A 25,704-nucleotide genomic window follows, 5' to 3' on the forward strand; every position below is an offset into this window, starting at 1 on the left:
ATAGATAATGTAGACAAATTAGTACGTAACATTTCATAAACAAGGCCCCCCGCCCTAACTTATGCACTCTGTCGAAATAAATTTCATCCATCTACTGTTATCTTACGCGCATAGGCATATAATGCATAACTCTGTATTACATCGCAACGACGGCCAGTAGCAAGATTTACAAGACAGCAATACTGTTCTTCTTACTGGCGGAACTATGTGGTCGACGCAGTAAGAGACACAACGACGTATACTATACTATGGTGTACCCGCTGCGTAGTATATAATTGAATGAGACGTAAAGGAAGGTTATACACAATCTTGTCCCTGTTATTGTGAGTAACGACAAAAAAAAACAATACGAGCGGGGAGGACTTGTAGTAGTATGTGGAGCAAAAAAAAAGATTACTTTTCTGGTATGGTATGGTGGTGGAGGTGGGGGGAGAATGTTGTTATTGCAAACGATTAACAATGGGATATATAAAAATATAAATAATATGTGTGCTGTATTATACTACAAACCAACCATGCCAAAGACACATAATACCCCAATATAGGGAACAAGCACGGTTTTGGCGACAAAATAGAAAAGTATGCCAAATGCAATTGAAATGGGCAATGCTGGAAGGGCCTTTTTGTAAATGGCCAGTAAGAAAATGGTCGTCGTCAGACCTGTCAGCACTGCAATCGTACAACACACTGTAGTGATCCAGTCATACAAGGCTGCACGTGCAATAAGTACACTATAAAATACAAAATCGCCTAATCCGAGTTTCAGGCCGCTTCTTTCCACTATATAAAAAATAAGTGTTTATAACAAACATCAGGAGGGAATGGGGACATACATATTCCTTTTTTCTGTCAAACTTACCATCTTCTTCATCTCTTTCTTCAGAATCATTTTCAATTCCTTGGGTATCATTACTACTCCTCCGTCTTGGCTCGTCGTCATCTGGTTGACCTGTGCTGGTCCTCCGACTACTATCATCAGTATGCGTTGCTTTGTTCGCAGCTTCTTCTGTATTGGATTGTGCAGCGACTGTAGTACTTGATATACTTTCTGCACGCAGACGCATAAACCCATTCGGCTGCAGATTGGTCATGCTTGCAGGACCTGTTGATGAGGCGAGTGTGGAGGAAGAAGGTTGCTGCTGTTGTCGTTGTCTGCCTGGTGCAGCGGCATTGGGATGTAATGGTGCAGTGGATGAAGTGGATGCTTCGTATTCTGAAGAACTAGTAAGACTATGTATGGTATCGGTGATGGAGGATAAGGTAACAGTTCGTTTTCGTCCATTCGCTGCTAAATCATCAACTTGCTGTTTTTGTTGTTGTTGCTGTGCTGCTGCTGTTTTTTCGTTGAGCGAGGATGTATCGTTGTTGTTGTTGTTGTTGTCTTTATGGGAGGAAGAAGAAAAGGGTATAATGTTCTTTGATAATCGAACATGATCGGTTGCTGCTAGCATGAACCATACTGCGTTGACGGAATACAGCAAGGCTGGGACTTCACGCTGTTGCTTTCGTGAACTCTCGATTAGTAATCGTAGCGGACCAAATGGACACAAGACAGCAATTAGATCTGAAAAATACAATATAGCTCTTTTGTTAAAGAAAAAACAAAACCTTCATCAAATATACAATTCCCTTTCCCTTTATTACCCCACACTGCAAGTAAGCCCAGTAAGATCCAAGTCGTCCATTCTTCGAGTCCGGTCAATGAAAAGGCCTGTTTAATAGCAGATATTAGCGATTAAAAGTACTGGAAACTGAATGCATGTCGTTCTCTCCTCTCGAAATCCATATGTGTACTAACCATCAATGAGCTCATAACTGTGAGATAGCCTTGTTGAAGCCAAAGCGGACCTTTCCAAAATATAGACACTAAACCGACGACAGCAAAGTTCCATAAAGCAAACACCATTGTAATGTAATCCATTGGTATGGAGAAGACTTGTATCAAATTCCTATTATCGACATGTATATATCCGCGCATGTTAACAAATGCCAAATCTATACGTCAGTCGTCCTTCTCCAGAAAGAATACTTACAGTAATAATAAATAAGTCATGAAACCAAGGAGCATCAGGACGACAATCATAAAAAATCCGACAAGAACCTATATTTTTTTTTTCAAAAAATACTTAGATTGCAGGGCACCATCGTCATATGCAACTTTTCACAATGAAAAGTAAAAGGAAAATTTACCTTGATCCAGCCCTTACGAAACAAAAATACAATCACTACAGTGACGACAATGATTTGACCGATGATAATGAATGCATTCGTGAGCGATTGCGTGATGCCTGACCCGCCACCATCTCCACTACTGTCATCACCGTTGCTTGTCGACGTTGAATCATCGCTCGGAAGTATGACATAAGATGAACGTGTAGGACTACGAAAAAGAACAAACTCGTTAATGCCTACATACTTCCTATAAAGTCATCTTTATTTTACATTATACCTGTAGTCGCTACCGCCACTGTATGCCACCTTGACCCAGAATATGCTGAGAATAATGCATGCAACGACGGGCTTGATGATGAAATAGATCTGTTGCATATAGAACTTTAATTCGTCTGCAAATTCTTCATCGTCTTCTCGTAGTCGTCGTCGTTGATTGTTTTCGTCGATGTCTTGCGATGTGCCCAAATCAGCCATTGCAATATCCGTATTACCATCACCGTCTTGTTCTTGTGATCCTGTTTATTCGTATATATGCATGAGTTATTTTTACCCGGGGGATTTCGTTCGTTAATGATAGCTACCTGCTGTGTTACGACGCGAATTGACAGCGAGTGCAGCATTTAACCGAGATGTTCTTTGTTCTCCTTCAGCAGCATTAGCATTAGCCAAACCTGTAGCACGCCTTGAACGACGAGCTGCCAATGTCGCCTCGCAAACTTTATAATGGCTTTCCTTCCAATCGGTCTTTTGACATTCCATAGAACAATAACGGGGCCCATTCAAACCGCACGATGAACACATGAACGTAGCTGATTTTTGGCATAGGGTGCATATAACAGGTTCTTGTTGTAACGGCGACTGCCGCTGTTGTTGTTGTTGCTCGTTCAATGTTAATGGGTCTGCTTCTGCTGTATCAATGGTAGTACTAGCAGCTGTGGTTGTGGCCGCTACCGTAGCTTCATCGTCGACAATACTTTCATCACCATTTTGTAAAGTGAGCGAGCTTCTAGACATAACAGCTTTTTGCCCAACCCAGCTGCTTTTAGGTCTATCGCTTTATAGCTTTTTGTTAAAATATTCCCGAGGGACAAAGAGATTGTGGGCTTAAGGAAGGGAAGGGGTTGGTGTGAGTGAGAGACAATAAAGAGAGAAAGGGCAATTTATTCTATCTGTGGTCAGATGCACTTTTTTTTTGTTCCTCTGCTTACGTTGTGGTACCTGCGGCAATTGTTGGACGTGCCAATTCCACAGTGTTTCCTTAAATGAAACGTGCCAATCAAGTCCGGCTAATAAGGGGATGCGGCATGCAGCTTATATATAGCAATGGCACTACTTCTTACCACAAACGACAAGGAACGTAAGTAGCACATATAACTACGTAGTATATGATACCGAGATGTTTAACAGCTCAAAAAAGCCTATCAGTATATTTCATGAGAAATACAACACTTTTGGAATGCTTTTGATTATTTTTCATGCCAATAATAGCTGGCTAAATATACTTTTCTTTTCAAAGTATTACAACAGGAAAGATGATAAGGATGATAGGCGAGAGGTAAGTAGATGAGGAAGGAGACTGGAAAAAAAAGAAATACTACTACTAAGCTATTTATATATTTACAAATATGAGGTATGGTTTGCAATAAGTATTATACGAGCCTGCTCTAGGTCCAAACGTATGTATAAGTTATGTTTTGTGTGTGTGTGCGTGTGTGCGTTTCCACTTTAGAATGGAGGCACGATCTTGCGTTTGAAGTACTTGTAGATCTCGGCAAAGCACATGTAGACGAGACAGGATGCAGCGACCATACCCCATTCCCAAGTAATGTAATGTTGCTTGAACACACTTTCAGCCAAGACGGGGACGTAGACGGTGATGATCAACAAGGCGAGGGTAAAAGCCAAAGCATAGTAGAGATACCGGTTCTGCTTGCATGTGAAAGCGCGAGGGACCCAAGCCAAGTACCATCTACGTTCGCCTGCAAAGTAAGATGGGATCCACACAGGGTTGAGGAGGTCACGGCAAGTAAAGCTGTGCAACATGAGAACACAGCATGAAGTAACGAAGAGTGCACCACGACCACGGAATGTATAATGACACGTATCGTTGTAATACTTGTTACAGTCACTACCAAAGTCGCCACCGGCATAGGCATACATGGAGACGGAAAAGTTGCACAAGCCAATGATGGCAATTATAATGCCGTAAGCGAACATATCACACAAGTTGGAGGCACGGAACAAGCCGTGTTCACGTTTACGGGGAGGAACCTGCATCTGCAATGGGTTAACAGGTTCAAGACCAAGAGCAATGGCAGGTGGAGTACTATTTATATAGAATGAACCAACCAAGTCAGTATCATACTCAAATATACACATAATCGATTTGGTAGTGTTTTTTATACGAGTACTTACGTAGTCAAGCAGTTTGCGAACAAAATCTGAAGAGGCGCCATGGGGAAGACAGACTTGTTGTCAGCGCCTTGGAAACCGAGACCAGCAATCAACATGATAGAAAGACTAACGTTGCCAGTAATCAAATGGACACAGAAGCGGCAAATGTTGGCAAAGACACGACGACCTTCTTCAATGGCAGAGACAATGGTGGCAAAGTTGTCATCGACGAGAATGATATCCGAAGCTTGCTTGGCGACATCCGAGCCAGTTTCACCCATGGCGATACCAACATCGGATTCTTTCAAACTGGGCGAGTCGTTGACACCATCACCAGTCATACCAGAGATCTTCTTGCGACGATGTAATGCTTCAATCATCTTCACCTTGGTTTCAGGTGAACAACGGGCAATCACCAAGGGGAGCTCTTCCAAAGCGTCGACTTGTTCTTCGGTAAGCTTGTCGAACTTTTGAGCAGACATGACGAGTTCCTTCTCAACTGGTTTTTCAGTCAATCCATAGTCAGAGGGGATGATGGAAACTTCACGGGCGATGGCGGTGGCGGTGGCAATGTGATCACCAGTAAGCATGTGAACAAGAATACCTATTATAATGAACGGCGCATTTTAAGTCAGTTATAAGAAACAAAGTCGGTTATAAGAAACGTTGTAGCTATAAACTTACCAGCTTCGTGGCATCTTTCGACAGCAATCTTGGATTCGACACGGGGAGGATCATAGATACCGACCAAACCCAAAAAGATCATTTCTTCTTCAATCTGTTCGCGCTTGAACGTTTCATGGTTAACAGGACCTTCAGCCTTGATAACACGGGTCGTCAAGGTAAGCACACGAAGACCGCCACGGGCCAATGCTTCGACTTGAGGAAGAATCAGATCTTGCATTTCATCAACACTCATGTACTGAATTTCATCACCGTTCTTGATACCGGCACAGATAGGCAAGACACGTTCGGTAGCACCTTTACCATAAGCGACATAGGTGCCATCAGGACCCTGGGTCAATACGCTCATGCGCTTGATGCTAGAATCAAACGGATATTCGGCAACCAATTTCCAACCATCTTGCTGCAACGCGGGTTTACCCATTTGAAGCTTGTGGGCAAAGACTTGCATGGCAATTTCCGTAGGGTCACCCATAACCGAGATTTCGCCTTCTTCATCCTTCTTCACCTCACTCATGTTACAGAGGGCAGCGGTTTGAACAAACTGACGCATGTGGGGCGTCATGTTGGTATCCTTGTTGATCGATTCCTTCGTCTCTTCGTTAGTCACATCACCATGCACATCGAAACCAAGACCTTCGACTGAATAAAATCCTGTAGAGGGTTGCCATAACCGAGTAAGCACCATTTTGGATTGGGTCAAGGTACCAGTCTTGTCAGAACAGATGTTGGTGACAGAGCCAAGCAGTTCGAGCGAGACGAGACGACGGACGAGGGCGTTGGATTTGGCCATGGCGTTGACACCAAATGCCTGGGTCAAGGTCAAAACGGCAAGCAAGCCTTCGGGAACGGCGGCAATGGCAGTAGTGATGGCATAAAGAATTTCAGAGTCGCCGATTTCGAATTTCGTGGTGGCGAAAATGACAATGACGACAAGAACAGCGAAACCAAACAAGAACAATGCCAAGTGGTCGATGGAGCGTTGAAGGGGCGTGCGTGAGTTATCGTCACTATCCATAAGACGCTGTGCGATCTTGCCAATTTCGGTATCCATGGAAATAGCGGTAATCATAGCTAATTAGATCAGAAAAAGAAACATTTAAGTATGACGCAAATTATGGTAGACACAAAAAAGGTGAAAGTGAGTTATTACCTTTACCACGGCCTTTAGCCAAAGTGGTGCTGGAGTAACCCATGTTCACACGATCACCCAAAGGCACATCAGCGGTTTGAAGGGTGTCATTAACCTTGTTTACAGGGACGGATTCACCAGTCAATAGTGCTTCGTCAACATCCATATTGAATGATCTGTAATTTTCAATGTTATAATCAAAGTTTTAAAAATATCAATATATGGCGTAAAAGCCATGTATACACAGAAAACTTACTCAATAACACGACAGTCGGCACCAACGACATCACCGCTCTTGAGGACAATGACATCGCCAGGTAAAAGTTCGCGAGTGGGAATATGCTTTTCATGTCCGGATCGAATAACCAAACTGGTAGGCGAAGCCATCTTTCGTAGCGATTCCATAGTCTTTTCAGCATTGTATTCTTGCAAGAAACCAATTACGGCGTTCAAGAACATGATGAAGGTGATGACACCAGCTTCAATCCAATCGTGATAGACGAACGATACAATCTACGTTTTCAAGTCACAGCAATAATTTGTTTAACATACATGAACTATAGAAAATTCGAAAGAAGCAAAAAAATATAAACTTACAGCCGCGATAAGCAGAATCATCACCAATAAATTGATGAACTGCTTGATGAAAAGCTTGACAGGGTTGATACCACCGCTGCCTTGCAATTCGTTGAAGCCGTTTTCCTTGCGACGAGTTTCGATTTCGTTATCATGAATACCCATTTCAAAATCTGATTTGAGAAGTCGAGATACTGTTTCGAGGTCCATTGTGTGATAGGGTGGACCTTCGACTCGTTCAATCTTCTGACGACGCTTCATGAGACCCACTTTACGCATGAGCATACTACGGACTGATTTGCCGTCGGTTGCAGTACTTTGCATGGTCGAAGATCGTGTCAATGGCTTTTGAACACCATCTGCCTGCTTCTTTCCTTCTTGCACAGCATGATCAGCAAAAGTGATGGTAGCTGATTGTTGCTGTTGCTGTTGTTGTTGTTGTTGTTGCTGCTGCTGGCCGGCGTTCTGCTGGTCAACGATTTCAGTCATATGATGATATGTAATTAAGTATGATACAAGAAAGAGAAGGAGAGAAAACCTTGTCAACTCAAAGAATCGATACACAGATTATATATGTTTTTCTTTAGCGTGGCACTTTTTACAATATAATTCGCTGAGTCTTCAATAGAATTTTCGGAAGCGTATTGTGTCTAACAACTAAACCCAGCTTGTTGCGTTGGCCTATGGAATAAAAGGCGCATGTCGTTGGGCCGCACGAGTGGGTAAATCCTCCACTGTTACTGGCGGAGAGCATTTTCTCTGCTCTGTTCGACTTGATGGGGTTTCTTTTTTCTGACTACCGATAATAGTATCGTCTGTGTCACCTAATGCCGTTCAGATCCGTCCCACAGATTTCCTTTGCTCGGATACGGTAATTCTGATCGCCTGGTACACGGTGCACTCTCTCGCTGGATAGAGCTCTGTTCTGTTATACACATATAATGCACCATCAATTGATCATTCTTGCTTCTCTGAACCAATGAACAATGCTATATCAATTTGAGCGAGAATATGGTGGATATGGACGTGAGAAACAATAAGCCTCTCACACAATACCCGCGCTGATGTGTTGTAAAAATACGTTTTTGATTGCCCGTGCGCGTCACTCTTACCGATGAGCCGTTGTGTAACTCAGACATACCCTAAGGCAGACCGCTGAAGGCTCACATGGATATAGTCATGCGCGAATTATGCCATTTGATATCTACTGACGGATAAATCAAAAACCAATCTCCGCCACGTCGCAGATTGTGCTACTATATCAACCGCACACACGCTTAAGCTTTCCTGGAAATCATAACAGGTTAGATCGAAATGAAACCAAGCACAACAATTCTTCTTTCTGTACAGGTCATAAGAAACCATGAGAGAGAAGAGAGAAAGAATACAGAAAAACCCCGGGTTTCGTACAATTACATATGTTTCTTTTCACTTTTTTTCCCCTTGCAAATGCCTGATTATCACACTCGGAGTTTTGCATCTCTGTTAAAGCAAGCAGTTTGAGTTTGCCATTGTGTTCGATTCATCTTCCCAAAAAAAAGGGGGGTGGCTTAAGATAACGACCCGGTGCAACGGACAGTAGGCATGATATCACAGATAGCCGTTCGATTTCGTTACCGTTCTACAAAAGGCGTTATTACGAGTGTATTCTTTTATCGGTGCTGCTGTGATTTAACAGCAATGTTGGGGGAATAAGTTCGAGTTTCGCATTTTCGTTTCGTTATTGACAAATGTACGTATCCCCGGATTTTCTTGGTCGGTCGCCATGTGTGAGAAAAATAAAGCGCCTCGTTTAATAGCGCGTGGTATCGGTTTACTTTAGTTGGTAAACGCCTGGGCCTAGAGCTTCATGCACCATGTGACTATTGCCTATTTTCCTATCCTCAAGAACTGGTTTGCCAATTTTTCTCGGCTAAACCTTTATTGGCTCGTTCAACCCGAGTACCAGGCGTAATCAAGTGTATGCCTCAACTTACTATGTCATATCTATGATCTATATCGACCTTTTGCGTTTGTTGCTCCTTATATATTCTCGTTTACACTAATAATTACACCGAAACGATATAAAAATACTACTAATGTAGTATCATTGTGTTCCTGCATTTGCTGATATATCAGTAAAGTGTCACTAACCACCACCGCGCCAGATCATGCAGCAGTATAAAGTGTAGTGACAAATCATTACATTCTACTAACCAATTTTGAATAGTTAGTTATTAACTTACACTTTCGGAGAAGCTGTTACTATAACGTGGGTATTCTTCTTTCTATTACCTGTATATCTTATGATACATTGAAATTTGTCCATGCCAAGCAACAACTAAGGATATTGAGCTGGACAGCAACCTGTTCAACGTTAACCATTCGAGCGCAAAAAAAAAGAAGGAACCACCAATATAAAGGCTCGAAAAAGCTTGAACTTCCAGTAGTATATACAAAGAGTTTATGCATAAAAAAGGATATACTTTTCATTACCCAAATAGGCGTTAGTGTACAGCTTTTAATCCCATGGAATAACGCTTGTGCTCGTCTACTTAAACTCACACAAATGCGTATATGTAAATTTGGCGAATTTGAAAACAAAAAGTATTTGTAACCAAGATCATGCGTTTGATCTAGGAAACTTAATCTGTATCTGGGGCGGATTTGAGTAACAAGGAAACCGGTGGTCCAATGTACGACGCGGTACGATCAAATCCTCAGAGTATGAACGATATCGTAATTGGTACAACTTATACTTTCAACTGTTCCCTTTTTGTCGTCTCTTTTCGTTACAGACAGGGATTGTGCTTTTAATATCTCATTTCTCTCCAGGTCACGGCGAGCGAATAATGGTCGGAGTAATCAAATGATATTTATTCGAGTCTGTGAACATCTCAAACTTGCTTGGTCTATTTGCTCTGTGATGTGGGAATGATGGGTGTGTTGCATGACCCTTGTGAGAGGCTGTCTCTTTTCTTTTTTCATATGTGACTTAGTACATAGGCCAGAACAACCCTCATGTTTCGTCGAATCATACTTTCGCTATCAAAGCAATGTATTCTTAGTTTGCTGCTATGAAGGAAACGAACAATAATATGGGTTTGCATAAAAACCCCATTATAGATTTCGTATTTCAAGCAGGATGTATGGTTGCGATTTCAAATATTAGATTAAAGGGCATCAAGTATCTTCTTGAAGCTCTCATGTGGTGACATCCTCAAAAACTTTAAAATCAAAGGGAAACACGCTCGTTCGATATAAAGCTCGAATTATTCACCAGCTATTTTATTAAAAACACAGTACATATTGGATGGATAGAGTACGTTTGTATCGTGCTATGATTGGTAGCATGTATATAGAAAGGTCAAGTAATGACCTCGCGATTTACTTATTCTAGTGTTCTCTGGACCACACACGTAAAGCACCAAGCAGGTTGTGAGGTATATGAAGCAATACAGGCGTTAGTAAAAAGCAAACCACGTTACAGTAATAAGTAATGCTGGAGTGTACGTAGTATGACGACCTAATGGATCGTATATAAGAACAAGCGAAACCATCCGTTATTTCCGGCCATCCAGGATAGTTGACGCTATACTCTATTGTGGTTGCTTTTCCAAGAGACCGTCGTCGCCTCGTCAGATGGAGCATGCATCGATTTCCATCCTAGCCACTTGAGGGTTGTCGCTGCGAAGCACCACGTGCGAAACAGGTACACTACGCCAGCTTCTCATCCCTCACACCACTGCTCCAGTAGTTGTACACGGCTTTTTGCACTACATCAAATAAGTACGACAACGAGCCACACACCTTCGACCATATCATGAATTATCTACCACGTTCGGATATAGAATTGTTTCGCGGCAAATGGTCAACAACCTGGCCAGCATTACTTCGCGTGCTGCATGAAATCGGCAAGTTGAGCAACTCGGGACACTGATTACGACACGAATGGACCAGTGCCCAAAGAAGGGTTAGACATGGGCGATGTGGCATCATCAACAATATCTTGATATCTCCCCACTATACTCATGGCACCTATAGACACCTCTTCTTTTCGCCCTCCACCCACATCTTCCTTTCCTATTTTTACTACGTAACCTCTCCTCCCCCAGCATGTTAATCGAGCTTGACTATTTCTCTCTCTGAGAAGGCTTCATTTTTCAGTTGAAGCACCACCTCTCTTCTTACCTGCCTACTTTCTTAATCACCGCACCGCAAGGAAGCGCTACAAGCGTACCATTTAGCCTTCCATTTGATATAAATTTTAAAAAATATGATCGGCGTCGCCCATGACGGCACCTTTCCCTTCACTTTAAACATGGCTACATATACAATTTTTGAGTGGTTGTTGGTCGGTGGCGGGGGAAGCTTAGAAAATAGTTTTCATATTCAAATGTGATGATTATGGCTACTCTATTTCACACAACAATATAGAATCAATTTTTTTATACTAAATAGAATTTGGTGAGCTCATCGTATGTCATTAGAGAACATGAAGATGTCGGGTTGGCTTATGCAACGGCGTCGCAAATATTTGTTGTGATTCCACGGTCTGCCTTGTAGCTCTCCGGGAAACAAAAGCAACAGCCAACAGGTGAATTATGGCGAGAAAATATCTAATTGAAGAGTGATAAGGATAGTGAGATATAAGAGGATGTAACTCATACTCGCTAGTAAACGGATTCCGTGGCAGGTCTCCTACTACCCTCGCCATCCTCGCATCAAAAGAGGGCACAACAAGAAGAGATAACATAACATCTGGTATAGTAACCGACCAGAATGAGCTTTGGTTTCGTCAAACACCGAAATATAACATCATATTGTAATCTGCTCTACATAATAAAATCGTTATTCTTCATTCTGACAGCAGTTTACCAAACTACCCTAAAGAAGTGTCTTGATATATCAGCGTATATTTTGTAGACATCATCAAGAGCTTGAGTGACATCGATCATGCCACACTACAGAAACAGGGCAACCAATCATTTCTTTTTATTAAAAAAAAGAGTCTCCGCTGAATATAAAAAAAAAATAAACCTGTCTTTTTCAGAAATACTTCATTATCTTTAGCCATGTGGAAACCAACGGGTAAATTAAAAAGAGGATTACGAAACAACCAATGATTAAGGAATATAGAAAAAAAGACGTTAAAGCTCTTAATCTTGATTTTTTACGTTTTGCAATAGGTACCAACGTTGTTCCTTTGGGCGTCAAGCGACGTTTCGGTGAAGGTTCTCCTGAACCCGCGTCCCCTTCTTCAGCAACAGGAAGCGGTACATACCAAAGCGCAGGCAACAGAACACCACCAGCAGGTAAAAATTAAATGATTCATGAATTTTTTTCTGTTTTTCTCCATTAGTTTTGTGCATGTGTGTGTGTGTGTGTGCTTGATGATTTTGCCATCACCTTTTCATGGTTCGGCAAAATGAAATCCATCATTAGATCTATACAGCGTTTCCCCACCACCTTCCCCTTCCCTAACATTTTCTTGAAAATCTCATGACGTGGGCCAAGAAAAAAGTACGAGGGAAATCCGTTACAGCCAATGTTTCCCTCTACTGCACAAAATCGAAAAATATAGGAGTTCAGTGATGGAATTAACAAAATGAAAAAGAAAGAAAAAGCCTAACCAATGTAACCCAAAAATTAGCAGTAGAAGCGTTTAGATCAAACGGAAATCAAGGTAGTGGTGGTAGTGGTGCCGGTGCAGATGCTTCTTCTGAAGGACGACGAAAGCGAAGGAGCCGCTGGGGAGACAGTGATAAAAAAATTAACGTACCTGGTCTGCCTACGACGTTGCCAAAGCTTAGTCAGGAACAAACGGATAATTATGTTTGTAAGTGTATTCCAGAAAATCTCTCTTTCTCTAATAACTATATATGTATGTTAGATTCTTTCTTATTAACTGACGAATATGATAATAATAATTAATTATAGTACAAATTCGTTTGGAAGAAATTAATCGCAAGCTGCGAATGGGAGATTATGTTCCTGCTGAACGCCTAAGGTAAGATTATACAATAAAGATGAAACAAACAATGTGTGTGTTTGATGATAGAGTGGTTTTATTTATTTACGGAGAGGGAAATGGAGAGCTAGACGCAATGTGTTTTTGATAAGTAAGCAATGCTAAATCAAACAAAATAATATATCTTTTCTTGCAGATCGCCATCGCCTGAGCCTATTTACAACGCAGAAGGCAAGCGTGTGAATACACGAGAAGCTCGCTATCGCAAAAAGCTCGAAGACGAGCGCCACAAGTTGGTCGAAACCGCCATCAAGACGATTCCCAACTACAGACCGCCTGCCGACTACAAACGACCCTCGCGCCTTCATGAAAAAGTGTATATTCCTGCAAAAGAGTTTCCCGAGATCAATTTCATTGGCCAGTTGATCGGCCCCCGTGGCAATACATTGAAAAACATGGAGCAGCAATCCGGTGCAAAGATCAGTATCCGTGGTCGAGGTTCAGTCAAAGAGGGCAAGGCACGCACTGATGCTGCTAGCAACTCGGCACAAGAAGAGGATTTGCATTGTCTTGTTATGGCGGATACAGAGGACAAGGTCAAGAAGGCAGTCAAGTTAATTGAGAAGATCATTGAAACGGTAAGCATTGGGACCTATCAAGAGAGGGGAGAGAGAGAAAGAGAAATTTAGGGAAGATTTAAAAGAAAAGCAATTTGATGTGGTTTATGTTTGGTTAACTAATAAAAAATGAAATATAGTCTGCTACGCTTCCAGAAGGTCAGAACGAGCTGAAGCGAAACCAGCTGCGTGAATTGGCTGCTCTTAACGGTACTTTGCGAGACGACGAAAATCAAACGTGTATCAACTGTGGTGGTATCGGGCATCGACGTTACGAATGTCCTGAACGACAAAATTACACCGTCAGTCTTACGTGTCGTATTTGTGGTGGTCGTGGTCACACAGCACGCGACTGTCTCCACCGTAACGATCCCGAATTTATGGCTCAAGCCAAAGAACGCGATCAGCATCTCGATAGCGAATATATGAACTTGATGGCTGAACTTGGCGAGAAGGTTCCTGAAGAAGGTGGCAGCGGCGGCGCTGGTCACCCTGCCGGCGGTGGCTATGATGGTGGCCATAGACGATCGGTAAGTAACATGTTGGAAATATTGACTTTGTGAGAAAGATTGGCTGTATCTCAGGGATCACTTGACTGACAATCTCTTTGGATATATGTAGTACGGTGACAGAGCACCTTGGCAGCGACCACCTGCTCCTACTGGAGCTGCACCTCCATGGCAACGGGATCACAGTTCTGGCCCTCCCCACTCGTCTGGGGGCGGAGGAGGAAGCGGAGGCCCTGCTCCTTGGCAGCAAAGAAACAACTACGGTCCACCACAAGGTGGCTCATCCTATGGCCCACCACCTACATCTTCTGGCTACTATCAGGCTTATGGCGGCAATCAAGGTGGTTACGGCGGCGGCTATGGCGGCAGCGGTTATCAGCCATACGATCCATCGCAAGCCGCACCTCCCCCACCCTCTAATGCACCGCCACCATGGGCAGTAAGTGTTCTGTTCTTTACCCAAATCACTCTATGCATAAAATAGCTCCCTTATTGATGACTCTTCTTTAGCAACAGCAAGCTCCACCTCCACCACCGCCACCATCTGGAGACGGAGGATATGTAAGTTCAAAACCTAATCTCCGTTGTTTCACTGTTACTGTGAGAGAACCGGATACTGACTGATACATGATAATGATAGGATGCTCCACCACCTCCACCTCCACCTTCCGAGCCCGCACCTCCCCCACCTCCATCATCGGCACCGCCACCACCACCCCCGCCTGAGGAGTAAATAACAAAGTTTGACTGGGCTTTCTCTCACTAACTAACCCACTCACAGACAGAATAACAAAAAAGATCTCTTCATCGTTTTTCATTATATATACTGTATTAAAATACGAAACACAGTTTTTTAGGTCTATTGTGAATTAACTGCGAAATGTCATATTCTTTTTTTTGACTTTTCTTACGCCAGTAATAAAAAAATTAATGATGCGCCCGCGTGAAGTTTGTTTTGATATATAGGACCCCCTCCCCCCCCCACTGTCAATACTAGCTCTATCAACAGAGTCCCTTGCTTATATTTTGTGCCAAGTGTGTATGTGAACCAAGACCGCCCTTTCTCCGCTTGTCACTAGTATGTGTGCCATGGATGATGCCATGCAAGTGGGATGGCACCATTTATTTGTACCCGGTACTCCTGAAAGTCACTCTATTGTAGCAATGACAAAGAAGATAGGGTGCTCGAGGAAGTCTGCTGATCAGCGCGCGCCGTATGCAGTTAAATTAGCTTTTTGCAACATAAGCGTTCCTTTCCGAGACCCGATCATAATGTTCCAGGCACACTCACACACGCATATCGCCAAGTCACCAATGTGTAAACGTGTGTGTGTCCCTTGAACGTGAAAAAACAGGGTTCAATAGCTATGATTGACATACAAGATCTACCTAGTGATACAGTTTATGAGAAAGCTTTTTTCTCTTTACATCGGATCTCATCGTTTATAGTGCGTACATAATGAACAGCGCGCTGCTTTAATGCGTTATCATCATCATCATCATCAACATCATCATCAGAGAGGCAACAGGCGGGTACTGTAAAGCGAGAGAAAGTAAAGAGCCATTCAGTATTGTCGTCATCGCCCTTCCGGGAGGGGTAAATGGCCGTGTGACCTCCACAGGGGGTGTGATCACAGGACCCTCTCTCCTCTCTCTTTCTCTTCAGACATCAGAAGTTGAGGTAAATCCCGCCCTCTCCCTTTCGCTCTTTTCCTTCCAATTTATCAAAAATAATCACCCACTATCATATTTATTTAGCACAAAATAAAAAGAAATCGGCAAAACGAGTATAACATAGCCTCTCTTATTCGACGTACACACCATTTGGCAAAGGCAGAGCAGTAACAAAACGCAGCAGCAAACATATTTGATCTCCCAAAAAGAAAGAAAGAAAGAAAGCAAGAACATGCTTATCTTGTCTTGTCGGACAACAACAAGAACGTCAACAACACAAGATTTGTATGCATATATGCCAGCCAAAACAACAACAACAACAACAAGCACCAATACAAACCCAACTCATTACTTTTGTTTATACTACTACTAGTGCGGAAAAGAAGAAAGTACAAAAACAGCAAAAACAACAGGAGCAGCAGTAGCCAAGAAGTGCAGCAACAGTAGCCGAAGAAGAAGAAGAAGCAGAAGAAACAAACCATAACTTAATTATTACATGCCACAACAACAACAACATATCGTCAGCACCAGCAAACCAAAGCGCATACTTAACTATTTTCTGTCTCTAATCGGACTCGACCGATTTCTTATCGACAATGACGGTTATCCTCCTTATGATGAGCAACTACGACCAGCATCGAAAGAACAGCCATCTTCTTGCAGTTTCTTGACCGCCTCAACCTTATTTGTCAGTCATCACTCCCTGACTGATGGTGACGACGATCTCAAGAAGCAGCATCATGCACCACCACCGCCACCCGACATTTGGACACTGCAATCCTGGATAAGTGGCCTTTCCAAAACAGTCCTGTGTCAAATCGTATGGATGGCAATGATGCAGTATCATGACAGCACGCTGTGGCCCGAGCTTGAAGACGAAGAAGAAGAAGAAAGAGGAGAAGGAATAAAGCAACAAGAAGATGGTTTACTTCAAGAGCTCAAGACGATCCAGGAGCAAGCCAATCAACTCGCCCATCGACTTGATGCTATGCGACCCAGCGAACAGTTTGTCCATGCAGCTCAGGTTGCACAAGAGTTTCAGCAACTCATCCGACTGTGCGTTCATCTGTTGCATAAGAACCCACTTGCTGCCACATTGGGCATCATGTTGATCGTTCAACAGAGCTTTGGTGCGCCGCCCGAGGTACGACAGCATGTCTATTACCAGGCCAAGCTCGGTCGATTGGTGGTGCTGGAACTGGAAAGCATTTTAAAGTACCATCAAGAGGAAGGACAACAACGACAACGACAACGGATGCAGCTACGAGAAGAAGAAGAAGAGGTAGACCGAAAGAGTGGTCGTACGACAACAAGTCATCATGCCGATTATTTGGTGTCATGTGTCCTCAAGGATTTGGATGCAAGTACTATGAGTAACAGTGCTAACGATGACTGGTTGGAACAATTGGAGCAACTTTGTACTAAATTGTCACGCTACGACACCACTTGGGAGTTTCGACAGGAATACCAAAACGTTGTGCGGTTGGCAGAGCAGTTTTATGCTGCTTGATCATCTCTTTTACTATGTTTCTTTTCTTTTTCCCCATTTTGTGCCTATGTACTGCAGTCTTTAATTTCTACAACCCCTACCCTTTCTTCGTTGTCGAAATGAAGTTTGGTATTATATTGTTCAGCCTTGATATTCACAACATGGACTATGTTGTCTATTTTCAAAGAATTATTTGTGTGCATGTGTGTGCATTGGTTGAAAGGTAAAAGGAATACAAAGTTACGTACAGACGCCGGAGAATAGTAGACATATGCAGTAAAGCTCATCTCTAGTTAGTAAGCGTATACCTTTATCTACGAGAATTACAATGATAGAGGAGAAGGATGCATGCTTATTTACCACCTAAATTAAACAGACCGCATAAAAGATATAGAATGCCAGTATCAAGCTAACAAACTCTCTCTTCGAAAAGGCACTCTCAAAATGTAATAGAATCTTGATTACTAACAGTGACACGCTGCCACCGCTGGCCTATAGAGCCATCGCAATAAAGAGTGTTAAGCACAGAAACCGCCACAAGGCTCTTTTGACTCTGCATAAAAGTATGTGATAATCTAGCCACACCCATACCCGTATGCGACAAGCAGCGAAATCGCTACTGTAGTGCGGTCTCTAAGCTAGTGTTGGCTTCGTACGAAATATCTCTGATAAATACTGAAGGCCGCGTCGTCGAATCGATCGCCCGCGTGCAAACCGATGATGGTCGTAAATCCAAAACACAGCGAACGAGTTATTCCGAGGTAAATGAGTGCGGCGGATTTAGCAACAAGTGTCGATTTCGTAAACTGTCGTCTCCTATCGTATTTCACCAAAAACAAGTTCATCACTGTTGACCATAAAAACATGCTTCATGTTGATCCTCTGTTATATGCGTTATTATCACCGTTATACTTAATATCAAACATCTGCTGGTTTGCTGGCAACAAGGCATTACTTGATTTCTTGTTAGCATCTATCCGTGATTAACGTTCCTAGTTGAACTTTTTTGGAGTTTTGTCTTACTCTGTACTTACAAGTTATTTAGCCGCAAGTCCATCAAATCACTCGTTCAGGTCCTAATGGAAGTGTTGTCCTGGCCTAAAGAGAAGATTTCGACCTTTATAGTTATGAAAATAGTATTTAAATGAATAGTATTGCACTGAGCCTATTGATATTATGTAGGATGAAATACTGTATATACAGTATCAACGCCGTCAAAAGTTGGAAGGGTAACTGAATATAAACATGGCGCAAAAATGTAAGAACACGAAAAGCACATCAGGAATGGATGATGTATAGGATGCAGAAATCTTTCTCCACTACTTGTACATCGATGTACAAGCAAACGTCTGGACCATGCAGCTAATCAGAAATTGTAGACCCAAAAACAACGTATATGGAAAATGGTGACTCTAAGGTGACTTGGGCTCATTTTAGCAGGAAAATCCAAGCAAGGAAGGATTGGCTTGCAATATTTGTAATTGTATCGAAAGCTTTTACACGAAAGAATTTTTAACTTCTTTTTCTAGCAACAGCTCACGTTCATCACACAGGGCCGCAAACCATAAAGCAACCGGGGCAGGGTGTTAGAAGAGTTATTAATTGAAATTACTTTCTTGGTATTCCTGCCTACTAATAGTTCATTACGTGCAAGAAGCAGAAGAAGGCCGGATAGTCTAGGGTTAGCAAATATTGATTTTATTCCATTGTACAAAATACTTTCTTTTCTCCAAAAGTCCAAAGACGAGCGCTTAGAGTTATAGGAAAAAAGGTAATTATTTTATTCTGCTGCCGTAAAGAATCTGGCCGTTGCTTCTTAGAGTGCGAGTAAATCTTAATAACAAAGCATCTCGAGCCTTTTGATCTGGAGCAAGGTCTTGAATGTATGGCAGTATCTGTTCCGGTGTCCACTGCTTTTTCTCTGCAAATAAACTAGCAAACCGTTGTGTTGGGTCGACGGATAATTCAGATAATGGGAAATACGAAATATAAGTTTGTGTTCGTTGTTGATGAAAAACAGCCGTGGTAGCTGCTCGTTCTGTCACCACATATAATCCTTGAAGCATCTCCATTGTTGGCGAGAACACATCCGGGACCAATTTGCGCCACACTTGAGTGAAATCATCCAACGCCCATTCTTTACCCCGTGCACTGGCCAGGATCACTTCACCCATAAATCGACATACTTTTTCTTGATCCATTTTATAAGTGTTGTCTAGTTGTTTGTCGCAAAATGCTTCCAAACACGCCATTGCTACTTCTTCGGGAACAACATCATCTTCTCCATTCTCGTCATGGTATTGTCGGATGCAATCTATGGCTGTTTCTACAGGCATTGCATCCAGATTCAGTTCCACAATGGTGGCGTTTGTGACAAGTGCGTCTAGTAGGCCGTGCATAAATGATCGTTCGAGTATTCGGTATTTGCCTGAATTATTTTTCTTCCTTGGATCAATACAAATCTTAACAGGGATATTCCCTTTGGTTGAATTACCATTTAGACAAAAAGCGTTCCGCTCAACTAATCCTCGCAGTAGTTCTGCTTCGCTTGCTTGAACCATAGATAGTAGATCATTATAGCTATACAGTTTCTGAGAAAATACAATTATTTGTTAGCATCTCATGGAGCCTCCACGGACCCGCAAAAGATTACACCCCTATCTATATAGAATTACCTTCTTTGTATTTATTTGTTCAGAAGCTTGTCCTGAATACCGCGTTGGTTGCAACAATTCGTCGAGTCGTGTTAATCGTGCCAAACAAGGAACAACTTCAACTGTATGAGAAAGATCGTCAATAACGTGCAGATCTGGATCGTTTGGCATTTCTTGACGTGCCAGTAATAATGAGTTCGATGTGTTGACTTGTCGTAAACCAAATGTTTGGTCGTGTGTACATAATACTGCTTCGTCTTCCGGTAGGCCTTTAATCACCAATCTTTTACAAATGGTATTAAAGATTAAAAATAGAAGCGTTCATTAGATACGGGGTTCGAGAACATAAACTACATAAAAGAGACTTGGTGTTATTTTTTACTTACTCACCACTCGATTCGATCGCTTCTGCAATTTGTTCGTTACTCAGCTCAATCAAACTGTATGCGCCTTTGTGAAATGCGTTCGAGTAGATAAGTTCGGGCATAGTAATTGCAGGAAAAAGTGAGAATTGGTCGTAACACGAAAAAAAAAACCAGTTATACGCGATTCGGAGTTCAGCATATTACACGCGACGACACCAGTTGGCTGTTTGTCGCGAATTCAGTGCGCCTATGTATCGTCAAGGAAGTAGATATGAAAACAAAAAGCTATACGATCATCACTCGAACAGAAACACAAAGGGCTACATTATATTATGTTACATTTGAATGTGAAATAACCGATTTTTTGAGAAGGCTAATATTTGACAAAAGGAAGTATACAAAACACATACTACGACCTCAGTTCTATATGATATCTGCGGTAGTGCATCGAACCCGCTCCTCATGGAAACACATATCTAGGTGTCTTTTAGACAAGCACACTTTTTGCATTTTGGACGATGATTGACGTCGAAATTGTTCCAGGATATTTCAAACACCCGTAATTAGATGGATGCTTTATTTATTAAGGCTTGCTGGAAAGAATAATAAAGCAGATTATCGTTTTAAAGCATGACCGGGCCTACCAGCCGTACACCTCACACATAATCACCACGATTGCTACGTAATTTATGAGCCAGTAGGTTGAAATTTGCTAACCTAAAGCAATGGTGTGCTGGAGATGAGAGAGAAGAAGAAGGAAATATACAAAGTAAAAAAAAGGGGAGAGGAGAGCGATGGCTATCGATTTATTATGATTGGCAGTGATTTTGCAAATGAATATGTAAGAGAAAAAAACCAGGCTCGATACAAAGCACTCTACCCTACCAAAATTTATACCTTGTCTAGGATATATACGTAGATTTAAGGTCAAGAAAGATGATTAACTGACACGACGCTTGGTGTTACAGCAGCCTACATTTTCCTTGATTGCAATAGTGGGATCGATCACTGTATCATATCATATCTTGTAATTGATCGCGAGAGAGAGGATGGTACTCAAGAGTCATCTGGGTATGCGTTGGGTTTCATCCCGTATATTTTTGTTTCAGGTTGTGGATGATAATATCATACGTATAAAGTAGTATTAATAATAGCAAGTTCCGTGTAAATTATAACCTGCTTGGAAGTAAGGGTTATGAATCAATGTCTAAATGGGCAATTGTGAATACATACATTGAACTTGAGATGTATCGATATCTCTTACACGATCAATACAGAATGAAAGGCTGAAGATCAGAGGCTTTTACAACAGCGTAGATGTGCCATTATTCTGTGAACAGCTTGGTTTGTCACTAGTAGCTGATAAACCGCTTTTCTTCTGTCGTGTCCATTCCGCAATATATGAGCTCCAAACAGATAGTATAAAGACGACTTATTAATAACAGTAGCTTAATATTGAGTTCACGGAGCAGAGTTTTAAGTGTTGCGATCATATCTTGGCATATATATCCATATTGATATTTTTATATGTAATCCCAAGTGTGGGAGACTTTTCTAGCAGAGTATCAACAAGATACCTTGATTTCTTTTTTCACCAGACGGTTCACTTAAAAGCGGTCCTTGTTCTTGGACACCGTCTGCATGATTCTTGAGTTTTCTACGACGGTTTTGTAAATGAATAGCAATCGAGGGTGCTGCAGAGGCATTTTCATCACTTTGTCTCAGGCCATAATTCGCAGTACTAGTTCTTGTAGACATCTGGTTTCTTTTTTGACTAACGCGGATGGCTAATGCTGTGGGCTGAGGAGACTCGTCGTTATTTAATCCTACTTCTTCTTCATTGGACACATTTGAATCTATTTGTTTCTGTTGATAGGGAACAGTCCCCTTCAATCAACTTTGAAAAAAAATGGTGATCGTAATACTTGGGTCGATTTCTGCTTCACGACCACTTCCTGTACAAGTCCGGGATGTCAAGAAGTTTCGCAGTAGGGGGAATATAGCCTGCACACGCGTTCTGGGCTTAGGATTGCCAAGATTATAGAATGTTTATACGACGGATCGCTCCTTCTTTAACCAACAGAAAAAGCTTTTTTTAGTTACTGTATTCCACATGTGCAACAGCTCCTCTATGTATAACTTTCTGCCTGTTTAATTGAGTGCATGGTTCTTTACACATTAGTATAGTCGAAATGATCGTAATTTTTTGTATATGGTCATAAGCCAAATAGCTAATATCGGATGTACATCTAACTCTTCATTAACCAGATTTTATGCATAATATAACAGGTATTTAGATTACCGACACCTCGAATCTTTTCTTTTCCTGCTTTCCATTTCTTCTCAAAATCCATATCTTGCTTACTCAAACATGAGACTTTTGAAATGGTGCTGTTTATAAGGAATTTTTGGATACTGAAGCAGCCAAAAACATAAAAGAAGTCGGTGCACAGCACGATCCACACATTTTGTTTCCGTCTGTTTCTCTCCTGGTGGTACAACAACAGTGACAGTAATCAGCAGAAGGAAGGCACACACGATCCGAGGTGTATAGGCATACTGAGGATTCATGCTTGTTTGATTTTGTTGGTAAACAAGAGAAAAAAAGCAACACGAGATAGAGTATATACGTGACAGAGAGGAACAAAGTGGGAGATAGGGGTAAATTTCTCACGGTTCTGTCTTTACGGGAACGTTAAAGAGTGATGACCATGGATGACAAACTTTGGCCAATCAACGAGTTCCGCTTCTACCCCGTCTTTGATGCCGGCAAGGGGGCCGCGATCCTTGCAGGGTCCAGTGACAACTTTTCAAGCCAAGGGCGTACGTACATAGCACGGCTATACGGATCCTTGTCGACCGTTAGAAAGATGGCTTTGAAGTGCTATACGATGACAAAATAGCATATTACGGGGTGTACATGAATGCTGCAATGGGCTAATCCAAAAGAGAAGATTGCGTGTTTTTACGCGTATTGCAGTCATCGTTGGTCTATGATAGAGTCCGCCCGAGAAGGTTTTCGACCCCACAATCGCTGTAGAGGAGATACACTGCAAGCATCTCCGACCAAAAAGCGCCATCTTGAGCTTCCGAGGAATCATTCTCCCTGTAAAATATAGCCAAGAAGAAATCATATGTGTGATACCTGTACATAGCAGACGGTTAGTCATCTTTGTTTTTTTTCGATAGTAATGCTATAAAATAAGCATAGTATCTGCTTATAAGCATGTTAAACCTGGAGATATGATATTAGAATGCAGTTACTAAGTAAAATTTCCGCTTGACGATCCGTTTAAAACCGAGACAGCTTGTCAAAATGTCAAAAGAGAAGAAGGTTTATGCGCGATCACCCTCGTACATAACATAATCAGTGCACGGATTGTATCTTAAACGCTATCGCTATGACTTGTATTGTCTCAGTCTCAAACCACGAAAAACCCGGCCTGCGATCAATCAAGAGATGCTGCGGTATAGTAAAAAAAAAAGAAAATGCATTTGCATAGCCGTTCAATGTAATGATTGGCTGAAAAAAAAAATCTGACACAGTGAAATGCCGGTTCAAAGATTGTTTTATAATCGCACCACTGACATGTGAGCCATGCCAATCGGAGCCAGGTAAACTGTGCCGTGAATGGTTGTGGCTGGCGCGAATTACTCACGGTTTCCCGTAGTTTATATAACTCCGCACTAAAACTACTTGTTAGGTCAAAAAGAAGAAGAAGCTTTTTTTTCTCCCTTTCTTTCTCTTACTACCACACATACCTCTTCTACACAATGAGCTACACTGCCCCTGCTAACCTTCACACCAAGAACGCCGAGAACGGTGAAGCCAACAACTTTGGCATCAAGACCGGCTTGGCTCAAATGTTCAAGGTAAAGAGGAAAACCTCTATAAACAAGTCAATCTTTATGCCCTGGCGATCGAGTTGTTTGTAAAGAGGGAAACGAAGGCTAAGTATCCACATGTGTCGATTTATAGGGTGGTGTCATCATGGACGTTGTCAACGCTGAGCAGGCCCGCATTGCTGAAGAAGCTGGTGCTTGTGCCGTCATGGCTTTGGAGCGTGTTCCCGCTGATATCCGCAAGAATGGTACGTTGTTAATAACGATTCTTTTGAAAGGGTTTATGACAAACACTCATGATTGAGCTATGAAGATGGAGTGTGAGAGATCTACTGGTTTAGATACTAATTGTATATATTGGGAATCAATTGCTATAGGCGGTGTTGCCCGTATGTCCGATCCCCAGATGATCAAGGGTATCCAAGAAGCCGTGACCATCCCTGTTATGGCCAAGGTCCGTATCGGCCACTTTGTCGAAGCCCAGATCATTGAATCCATTGGTGTCGACTACATTGACGAGTCCGAGGTCTTGACTCCTGCCGACGAGGCCAACCACATCAACAAGAAGAACTACAAGGTTCCTTTCGTCTGTGGCGCCAAGAACTTGGGCGAAGCTCTCCGTCGTATCAACGAGGGTGCTGCCATGATCCGCACCAAGGGTGAAGCTGGTACCGGTAACGTTGTTGAGGCCGTCCGCCACATGCGCACCGTCAGCGGTGAGATCCGTCGCGCTGCTTCCATGACCGACGAGGAATTGTACGCTTACGCTAAGGACATCCAGGCCCCCTACGAACTGCTTAAGGAAACTGCTCGTTTGGGCCGTCTTCCCGTCGTCAATTTTGCCGCTGGTGGTGTTGCTACTCCTGCTGATGCTGCTCTTATGATGGTACGTTTTCTATAGATGGATATTGAGGATGCACTTGCTGTGCATATATCGGTCTATGCATAGGGATGCAGATCCAGTATGACTCACAAATGTGTTGATTCTTAAACGATCAATCAGCAATTGGGATGTGATGGTGTGTTCGTCGGCTCGGGTATTTTCAAGTCCGGTGATCCTGCCAAGCGCGCCCGTGCCATTGGTAAGTTTTTAACTAACCGAACGCTAGATGCATCTTGTTTAGAGAGCTGCAATCACTCATACTTTTCGTTTTTTTTAGTCCAAGCTGTGACCCACTACAACGACGCCAAGGTCCTCGCTGAGGTCTCTGAAAACCTTGGTGAAGCAATGGTTGGCATCAACTTGGATGAGCTTTCCGAGGACCAGAGATTGGCCAAGCGTGGTTGGTAAACAGCCCACTGGTTGTTATCTTCCCAGTCAATCTTCCCAAAAATTTTTCATTTCTTTCCTCCATACTGTATAAAAATCCCCCCACCATTACCACTCTAACACTCACGACGAAACGAGAGAATAACTTGATAGTAGTGTAGATGATTTGGCATTTTGTTAATAACTTATTCATCAGTAAAATTCCCCCGATCAACATTCATGAGAAAAATACATATTCATTTTCTCTGGAAGAAAAACCACATTTTCTATCTTTTTTCTCATTTCACTTTGGAAGGGTATCTTGAGGAGAAGACCGGGCGTGCGGGGGGAACGAGTGAAATCATTTTCGCACTACGCTTCATATTGGACTCAGTT

At 42.3% G+C, this 25,704-nt stretch overlaps 6 protein-coding genes across 6 annotated transcripts; 3 read left to right on the plus strand and 3 right to left on the minus strand.

Moving 5' to 3' along the window:
* Positions 1-502: 502 nt before the first annotated feature.
* Positions 503-3,186, minus strand: BDB00DRAFT_792133 (Presenilin-domain-containing protein; the record flags this gene model as incomplete). Its single annotated transcript, XM_053121099.1, has 8 exons — positions 503-780; positions 860-1,564; positions 1,645-1,711; positions 1,799-1,949; positions 2,034-2,101; positions 2,191-2,380; positions 2,450-2,687; positions 2,754-3,186. The coding sequence occupies 8 exons, from the start codon at positions 3,184-3,186 to the stop codon at positions 503-505; spliced, it is 2,130 nt and encodes a 709-aa protein (XP_052974358.1).
* Positions 3,187-3,897: 711 nt separating this feature from the next.
* Positions 3,898-7,447, minus strand: BDB00DRAFT_877796 (potassium/sodium efflux P-type ATPase; the record flags this gene model as incomplete). The annotated part of the gene is made up of 6 exons (XM_053127659.1): positions 3,898-4,498; positions 4,588-5,170; positions 5,251-6,324; positions 6,404-6,558; positions 6,639-6,895; positions 6,980-7,447. The coding sequence occupies 6 exons, from the start codon at positions 7,445-7,447 to the stop codon at positions 3,898-3,900; spliced, it is 3,138 nt and encodes a 1,045-aa protein (XP_052974359.1).
* Positions 7,448-11,991: 4,544 nt separating this feature from the next.
* BDB00DRAFT_849999 (uncharacterized protein) lies at positions 11,992-15,050 on the plus strand. The gene is made up of 9 exons (XM_053125403.1): positions 11,992-12,028; positions 12,127-12,252; positions 12,591-12,776; positions 12,878-12,947; positions 13,105-13,546; positions 13,666-14,055; positions 14,147-14,473; positions 14,545-14,595; positions 14,675-15,050. Exons 1-9 carry the CDS (start codon positions 12,013-12,015, stop codon positions 14,765-14,767), a joined length of 1,701 nt encoding a protein of 566 aa, XP_052974360.1. The 5' UTR covers positions 11,992-12,012; the 3' UTR covers positions 14,768-15,050.
* A 1,439-nt stretch (positions 15,051-16,489) lies between these two features.
* BDB00DRAFT_748812 (uncharacterized protein) lies at positions 16,490-17,209 on the plus strand (the record flags this gene model as incomplete). Its single annotated transcript, XM_053118581.1, has 2 exons — positions 16,490-16,923; positions 17,023-17,209. Coding segments are annotated over 2 exons (621 nt in total), but the record flags the coding sequence as incomplete, so codon positions are not given.
* Positions 17,210-18,880: 1,671 nt separating this feature from the next.
* BDB00DRAFT_942507 (sister chromatid cohesion protein Dcc1) lies at positions 18,881-20,341 on the minus strand (the record flags this gene model as incomplete). Its single annotated transcript, XM_053129403.1, has 4 exons — positions 18,881-19,625; positions 19,692-19,788; positions 19,873-20,134; positions 20,238-20,341. 4 exons carry the CDS (start codon positions 20,336-20,338, stop codon positions 18,973-18,975), a joined length of 1,113 nt encoding a protein of 370 aa, XP_052974362.1. The 3' UTR covers positions 18,881-18,972.
* Positions 20,342-23,940: 3,599 nt separating this feature from the next.
* BDB00DRAFT_850019 (pyridoxine biosynthesis protein pyroA) lies at positions 23,941-25,634 on the plus strand. Its single transcript, XM_053125404.1, has 5 exons — positions 23,941-24,089; positions 24,196-24,307; positions 24,437-24,945; positions 25,063-25,141; positions 25,220-25,634. Exons 1-5 carry the CDS (start codon positions 23,991-23,993, stop codon positions 25,348-25,350), a joined length of 930 nt encoding a protein of 309 aa, XP_052974363.1. The 5' UTR covers positions 23,941-23,990; the 3' UTR covers positions 25,351-25,634.
* The last annotated feature ends 70 nt before the right edge of the window (positions 25,635-25,704 follow it).

This window comes from Zychaea mexicana (assembly GCF_025766255.1).
Source record: "Zychaea mexicana strain RSA 1403 chromosome Unknown BDB00scaffold_117, whole genome shotgun sequence".
Classification (NCBI taxonomy): Eukaryota; Fungi; Mucoromycota; class Mucoromycetes; order Mucorales; family Lichtheimiaceae; genus Zychaea; species Zychaea mexicana.